The 8,629-nt window shown below is 36.7% G+C and overlaps 1 protein-coding gene across 1 annotated transcript in view; it reads left to right on the top strand.

Annotated features, from left to right (window-relative positions):
* RARS (arginyl-tRNA synthetase) overlaps positions 1–8,629 on the top strand; it is a 52,462-nt gene that overhangs the window by 25,616 nt on the left and 18,217 nt on the right. The window contains exons 6-9 of the mRNA XM_006864837.1: positions 2,310–2,439; positions 3,422–3,526; positions 5,819–5,997; positions 7,171–7,280. Of these exons, the coding sequence (XP_006864899.1) occupies positions 2,310–2,439; positions 3,422–3,526; positions 5,819–5,997; positions 7,171–7,280 (524 nt within the window). The remainder of the gene's footprint in view (positions 1–2,309; positions 2,440–3,421; positions 3,527–5,818; positions 5,998–7,170; positions 7,281–8,629) is intronic.

Below are 8,629 nucleotides of genomic sequence, written 5' to 3'. Positions count from 1 at the left end.
ACCCTGTACAGGGTTTCCGAGGCTGTAAATCTTTACAGGAGCAGAAAGCCTCATCTTTCTCCCGCAGAACAGCTGGTAGTTTCGAACTGCTGACATTCTGGTTCGCAGCCCGATTCGTAACCACTACGCTACCAGGAGCTCCTTGTGGTATACCTTAGTAACTTTTATTAATACTCATTGTGGATTTAATAAAAAAAATTTTATCTATGTCATAAACATAATAGTTGATACTTACAGGTTTTTTCCCTTTTAACATTTATTTTCTTATGATAGCTTTCAGAAATAGAATTTTTTAATAATAAGAATTTTAGTAGTAGTTGTTGTTGTTGTTAAGTGCCGTCGAGTCGGTTCCGACCCATAGCGACCCTGTACAGTAGTAGTAATAAGATAATAATTATTATGATAATAAAGAGAGTAAAGTTTTGTGAGTTATTTTGTTTTGTGTTTTATTTTCTAAGGAAAAATTGAAATACAGTTATATGTTTGTGGATATGAGATTGGTAAAATAGTGTTGCCAATCTGCTTGAATTCTGTACTTTGAATATAATGAGGCTGATCTGTTTATACAAGCAAATATTTATACTATAGTACTTACTTAAAAACCAAACTAAAGGAAAGCCATATATATTTCTAATCTTTATTGAAACACATATACAAAGAGGCTTCAAAAAATTTATGGAAAAATTTCATTATGTTTTCATTCCATTTTTCCACAAACTTCTGAAGCCCCTCATGTTAAGTATTGCAAAGATATATCTGTTCACTCAATCCAAAATAAAAACATTTAATTAAAAAAAAAAAAAGATATATCTGGAATTTCAAAATGTTATAATTGATTAGAATAGTGGGGTTACAATTGTTTTTTAAATACTCATTGAACATAACTTTGTTTTCAAAGTTTGTTGTTGTTATGTGCCATGGAATCGATTTTAACTCAAAGCAAAATGAGAACTTTTTTTTTTTTTCCCAAATTAAAAATAGAGTTACGCATCCAGGACGACAAAAACCATGTGAGAGCCATGTCTGGCTTCCCTTTTTTCACACAGCAGGAAGAGAATCAAACTGAAAATCAATCCAAGGCAGATTCCTATGACGCTTAGGATCACACATGCTTCTCCTACCTACACTCATCTTTATTCTGACCTCAACTACCCTTCTCACAGCACTTCTCTATGTCACATCTGGGTTTGACAACGCATTGTAATAGCCATACAAAACTCATAACAGTACTTAAAATTGTGAGGTGTGTTAGGGAAGTGAACAGGATAAAATTCAGGATCAGACAAGCTCAGGATGTAGCAGTTGCCCTAGTCAGGAATGCTTCTTCTCTGCCATACTGTCGACACACCTCTTTCTTATTTTCAGCTTTTCAGCCATGTGGCCCCTTGTCCTCTGCCCTGCTCAGGCAAGTGTTAACAAAGTTCTTTTAGCCAGTCTGTGAATGCCCAAAAGGCACATTCTGTAAGCCAGTATCCTATCCTGCCCATAGGCACTCAGGTTTACATAGTCCATAGGCCTAGAACCCGCAGTTGCTCTGTTTATCCATGCCACCATCTCTGTCATTGCCTCTATTGTCATCACTTTTCTGGGTAGGAATCTCACTCCACTTGTGCTCTTCCTTCTTGATGGCTCTGGAATCTCCTGTCTCTGTTTCTGAGATGTTATTGTTGTTAAGTGCCTTTGAGTTGGTTGTGACCCTATATTGGGTTTCCAAGGAACAGCTGGTGAGCTTGAACTGCTGACCTTGCAGATCAAACCTACTTTGCAGTCCAGCGCCACACAAGACATGGCTCGTTTTAAACCTAGCTGGATGGCAAAACTAACCAAGCCCTGATCTTAGAGTCCTATACACCTCATTTGCCTGGTCACATCCAGTCATTTGGTAGCATTACTAGAAGACATAGGATAGAAAAGCCATATCCGGTAACCCAAAGTACCACAAGGACCATATCCAAAATGGAGTATGGAGACAAGCAAATTTGCCTCTACCTGTTAGCTAGTCTATATTACACTGCTTGAGCACAAAAATACATGACTTAGTGGTTTTGGGAAAATGGCGAATTTCTATGGTGAAATTTTTATAGTTGTATTTTTTCACTATGGTGAAATTTTGTGTTTGTGAGAAAAATGGTTTCACAAAAAATGAACATGCTTTTGATACACTGCTTTTGAGAGAGAGCACTTGTTCTGGAGTTATAAATATTCATTTATTTTTTAGAATTTTTTGTGATACAATCAAATTATTTTTCCCCTACTTTTAGAAATAGAGTTGGATCTTTTTACTGACCTTACTTTTTTCAAAAACACAGGAATCCAAAAAGAGATTTGATACAGAGGAAGAATTTAAGAGGCGTGCATATCAGTGTGTAGTTCTGCTTCAGAGTAAAAATCCAGATATCATAAAAGCTTGGAATCTTATCTGTGATGTTTCCCGCCAAGGTGAGTTTCTGAATTTCATTTATTTAGTAATAGCAAATGGTGTTGTCGGATAGGCACTGGACTGCTAACCGCAAGGTAAACAATTGAAACCCACCAGCCACTCCTCAGAATCTCTATATAGGGTCTCTGTGCATTGGAACCAACTCGACAGCACTTAACAACAACATAGCTTCCTTGAATAGCATTTTAAAGGTTTGAGCACTGAGAAATTTTTTGTTTCCTTAAAATAAAATTCTAAAATTGAAATAACTAATAAGAAAGCTTACTAAGACAGGAAGATTAAAAAAAAAACTAGCTGTCTTCAAAATAAAAAATTAGTTGTAAAACTGAATAGAAATTTGATAATAATAACCAAAGCTATAAAACAATATTTTTCAGCAAATGTGCATACAACAGAAAGTAATAGAATGCTTGGCTAGTGCCATACCAAGTTCCCTAGTTCTCTAGATTCATTTGTAGATTAAAGATAATTTTAAGATTTTAAACTTGACAAAGTAATTATAAAGGTCACTTTGAAGAATAAATGGATAATACAGGCAGTAGATCTTTGACAAAGACTAATATGGCTGGTTTGCAGCACTAGGCAGTAAAATACTTTATAATGTTGCAGTAGATCATCCTGTGCACTGGAATATTGCTACACAGACAAGTGCATGGTGACGATTAGGACAAGATTCAAGAAAATGTAGTAAATACTTCCTAATAGGGAAGGCTTTATTTAAAGCTATATAAGAAGTCCTTATTCTTTGTAGAAAAGAAGAAAATGTAGACAGAAAAAATAGAACAAAAATTATCTGTAGTCCCACTCAATTTTTTTTTATATTTTGTATTTTCAAAATATTAGTCTGCAGTGTTTTATATCTTGCATTTTTATGTGATTAATTTCTTTCCTTACAAATGTACCAATTAACCAACTAAATTGCTTTTAATGTTTGTTTAAATTCTAACACACTTTTTTTGTTTGATTACATTTTCCCCTTAGAGTTTAATAAAATCTATGACGCATTGGACATCTCTTTAATAGAAAGGGGGGAATCCTTCTATCAAGATAGGATGGATGATGTTGTAAAGGAATTTGAAGATAAAGGTAAGCACAATTCCTTTTTTTTTTTTTTTTTGCAAAAGTTTTTAAATAGACCAATGTGGAAGGAATATAGTGACCCTCCCGAGTCCATATACCCATCATCCAGCTTCAACAATTATGAGTCGTAGCCTGCCTTACTCTATCTGTACCTTCCTGTGGACGTTGCTTACAGCCTGCAGTTTCACCTACAACATGTCTCTTTATATCTCTCTAAAAAAGCAACACACACACTCCCAACCTATTGTTATACACAAAAATATGAATAGTAATTTCTTAATATCAAACAGGATTTAAATTTTCCAAGTTGATTCATATTTTTAAATTGTTAGTTTAAAATCAGTAATTACGTTTGTTTGCTTTATCTTTTACATTTCTATAAATTCATAGGTTGCCCCTCCCCTTTCCCCTTTTTTATTGTTGAAGAAAATGGAACGTTTGTCCTGTACAATTTCCCGTCGAGTTTTCTCGACTATAACATATGTTTTCTAAAGAAGTCTAATTGGATTCTGGCATGTGTTCTGTTTTACTTTATTTGCCAGAAGCCAAACAATGTCTAGCTGGTTCTCTTTTTGTGATATTAAAGTAAGCTCATTTCTTGGGTCCACGTGTTGGTCAGCTTGATCTGTCCATAAACTTCTCCATTAGACTTCCTTAGTTTTAGCAGCTGTTGGTCTTTACTTTGATCCGTTATTTCAGTGGTGGTGGTGGTGGTGGTGTGGGTTCTGAATCATAGCAACCCTGCATAGGGTTTCCGAGGCTATAAATCTTTCCAGGAGCGGAAAACCTCATCTTTCTCCCATAGAACACCTGGTAGTTTCGCACTGCTGACCTTGAGGTTAGCAGCCCGACTCATAACCACTACTCTATTAGCGCTCCCTAGAGGATAGAAAATGGTAGTAATCTGACATTTCTTCTCTATTTATTACCTGGGATTCTCTGCACAACTTTCTCACATAATTAGTTTTGTTATCCTGAGGTACTATTCATGTGAGAGAGACAGGCTATATAAATGATCAATTCTTTTATTTTATTAGTCAATTTACAGAATAATGTTAGTTTCCTATATCTGATAAGTGAGTTGTTTAACTTTAGAATTATTATGAACTCAAGGGTTTTCATGTATTTTTTTTAGTGTTCACAATAGGTTCCTTTTTGGCCAATGGTTGTTGTTGTCAGGTGTCATCTAGTCGGAACCGACTCATAGCGACCCCATGCACAGCAGAACGAAACAATGTCCGATCCTGGGCCAACCTCACTACCGCTGCCACACTTGACACCATCAGTGATGCCACCTGGCTGATCCATCTCGTTGGGGGTCTTTCTCTTTCTCTGACCCTCCATCTTACCCAGCATGACATCCTTCTCCAGTGACTGTTCCCTCCTGACAATATGTCCAAAGTATGAGAGACGGAGCTTTGCCATCCTGGCCTCCAAGGAGCACTCTGGCTACACTTCTTCAAAAACAGATCTGTTGGTTCTTTTGGCTGTCCATGGCACTTTTAGTATGGTAACTCCCTCAAATTGGCATTTCTGTTTTTTGGGTTGTTTTCCCTGAACCCCTGTCGTCTTGCTAGTCTCTTTGCTTTCGGTTGTGCAGGATTCCAGGATCACTTCTATAGTTCTCCACTTCTCACTCCAGTTTCTCTCTCCTGCCATGTGTGTTTCTTGGGCGCCATAAGTTTTACTTTATTTTCAGCACACTATAAAAGGAAGCCATAAATTTGCATCTTTCTGTTAGAGAGGAAAGTTATTGCTTGGGTGGAAAACAAACCACAGATTCCCAGATTCTGGGTCTGCTTAGGTGTGCTCCAGTGACATAGTCTATAAGGAGTTTGGGAGCAGAGGTGTAATAGTAATCCAGAAAGCTATCAGGATATCTGATCTAAGCCTAGACAATACCTGGGCACCCCAATAGCCTTGACAGTAGCCATTTTCCAGGGTTCACAATAGTAGGTCATGGTGAGAAGAGTCAAGTGATTTTTTTATGAGTGCTACATCAAATATACTAAGGAGCTCTGGTAGCGTAGTGGTTACGAATCGGGCTATGAACCACAAGGTCATGAGTTCGAAACTTGCCAGCCACTCTGCGGGAGAAAGATGAGGCTTTCTGCTCCTGTAAAGATTTATAGCCTTGGAAACCCTGTTCAGGGTCACTATGGGTCGGAACCAATTCAACGGCACTTCACAACAACAACAATCAATATACTAGAAGGTGCTAGGCATTTGCATTCCTTCAGGAGTCTTTTAATCTTTTAATATTTTTAATAATGTTTTTGTGTGTTTTTTCCTCCCTAGGATTCGTTCAAGTAGATGATGGCAGAAAAATTGTGTTTGTCCCAGGGTGTTCTGTACCATTAACCATTGTAAAATCTGATGGAGGTTATACCTATGATACATCTGACCTGGCTGCTATTAAACAAAGATTATTTGAGGAAAATGCAAACATGGTTATATATGTGGTGGACAGTGGACAAGTAAGTGTGTCGTTTTGTATTTGTTCTTAACATTGTCTGATTGGAGATGAGACATTGTGGTGGGGTTTGTTGTGGCATTTAACACTAGAAAAATCAAATTTTTTTTCCAAAGACTGAAGATTCAGAAGAATGAAAAGGTTTTGGACTCTGGCAAACCTAACACTTCCTAGCTTGTCTTCATAAACTGGAAGAATTTATTTCTCTGAACCTTAATGACCATTCATTCCCTTCTGATAATGTCAGACCTAAATTTTAATTCAAATCATTGCACGTGATTCTGGTCTTAATTCAGTTTTTTCCACATTTGAACGCTTCACATTCAATAATATTTTAGAATAACATAGTCATTTTAGTTGGTATGGTGTCTTTTTTTTTATTATTACTATTGTTTTACATCCAGCATATCACTTTTTGTTTCATATTAATGACTGCAGTCCCCTCTATGTAAAAACAGTTATCCCACTTCCTCCCTGAAGTACCTACTTTCATTCCATCCTCCTGCCCAAACCCTCTGAGCCTTGTGCCCAGGTGAATGTTGTTGTCCTTTTGATCTTTAATGGTTGACCATTCCATTGTGAGCATGCCTCACTAGTGTTGTCCCCCCTATATATCTATCCATTGCTTGGTTGAAAATTGATCCATGAGGGTGAGTTCCAGACCTGAAGAGTGGTTGAGGGCCATAATCCCATGTTTCTCCAGACCCTTTATGACCAGTAAGCCCAGTCTTTTTTATAATTTTGAGTTTTGTTCCATATTGTCTCTGTCTGGGACGTTCTAATGTGATCCCTTTCAGAGCAGTTGGTAGTGGTAGTTGGGGGCACCATCTAGTTCATCTGGTCTCAGAGTCATGGAGACTGATGTTCATGTGTTCCATTTGTTCATTGGACTAATCAGCTCCAGGCTTCTTCAATTTTTATCACTCTGTCATTTATACATGGAAAGAACAATAGTTACACCTTAGATGGCCATTCATGAGCTTTTAAAATCCCAGTCATGGTTAGCATGGATTTAAACACTGAATGAAGAAATTATGGTAACAGTCTTGCTCTTACTGCTTCTTAATATAGGGACCAAAAAAGGTTTTATAATTATACCTGCCTCACAGTAGAGCTTTAAAGCATTTTTTATTACTAGAAAATGTAGCCAATAACTTTTTTCTTGTCTTTTTTGTAGTCCATGCACTTCCAGACAATATTTGCTGCTGCTCAAATGGTTGGTTGGTATGACCCTAAAGTAACTCGAGTGTCCCATGCTGGATTTGGTGTGGTCCTGGGGGAGGACAAGTAAGTCTGGGAAATCTGAAAATGGTAATTCTACACCTGCCTCTGATATTTCTTTGGGAACATCAACATTTCACTTGATACATTGTTAGAAGTGAGAAAATTCACAGTTATTTAGTCTTCATGTATGCTGTAATGATGAGCCTAGCAGAAGTGTTTTGTGCCTGTGTCTCATCACTGCCACAGTATAGCCTTTTAAGGAAATTTGTGCAAAAGTTGAGTGAAAGCCACACTACGTTCAGCAGATTATCAAGGGGCTTTCTAAAATTTAAATGTATAACGGTATCTCTTCAGATCTCAGACAAAATGTTCAAGTTTTTTTTAAGCATTATGTAATTATCTTTGTTTTTTCTTTCTGTGTTGAACAGGTCAGCAGGTGTAAGTTCATTGAGTTTCCAGTTGAGGTTTAAGATGTACTACTTTGAACACACCTACAGATTGTAATCTTCCTCTCAGATATAAGTTTATTGAGACCTACATGCCAATATATACACTTTGTTTTTTCGTTTCCAGTGATTTCTGACTTTCTGCTCAATGTTTATAAAATAAAAATACAAATAAAATATTTACATACAGTAGTAATTCAAAAGTGCACCTTTCACATTTAACTCCTACGTTCAGTAGTATTTTAGCATTCCTTAGCTATGTAATCAGCATGCTTCTAAAACTCTATGGCATCTTAGATTTGGTGACAAGCCTCAAATGTTACCATCATGCAAAGTTGTTTGTAATACTTTTAAGGAAACCACATTAAGTAGTTCAAGATGCTTGGTCTGCCAATGCACAAAAGCCCTAATTAAGATATAAAAAGCAGATGAGGTGTTATCAAGGTATAATTTTAGATAAAGACTAATTTGAAGGTCAAAGCTCTTATTGCTAGAGTCACCGTCATGCATTTCCTAATTGTAATATGTGACGCTTGTGTGAAGCAGCACTTTTTAATCAAAAGATACACTGGGTTCTTAAGTTGTTCATTGATCCTAGGAAAATACTTAAAAACTAACCAGAGAAATGAGTGTTGCTTTTCCTGACTTTCATTTTATAGACTAATATATAGGTGACTGTTTCTACAGTTGGGTGAGAGTGTCAGAATTTACATTCTTGGTGATTGTCTTTTAGGGTCTATCCATCCTGGGGTTCGTTGAGCTTCTTGAATGTTTATCTTTTCACTTCTCAGGATGTTAGGAAAATTTTCTTCCAGAAGCTCTTCAACTATCTCCTCTGTGGACTTGTGTGATTGTTTCCTGTTCTGGAATGCCAATAATTCATATGTTATTCCTCTTCACGTTATCCAACATGAATCTTAGGCCTTCTTCTGATTTTTTTATCCTTTTTTGTATTTGTTCTCTCTT

This window comes from Chrysochloris asiatica, unplaced genomic scaffold (assembly GCF_000296735.1).
Source record: "Chrysochloris asiatica unplaced genomic scaffold, ChrAsi1.0 scaffold00071, whole genome shotgun sequence".
Classification (NCBI taxonomy): Eukaryota; Metazoa; Chordata; class Mammalia; order Afrosoricida; family Chrysochloridae; genus Chrysochloris; species Chrysochloris asiatica.
The sequence above is the reverse complement of the archived record's forward strand: the minus strand, read 5'-3'. Positions and strand labels throughout refer to the sequence as shown.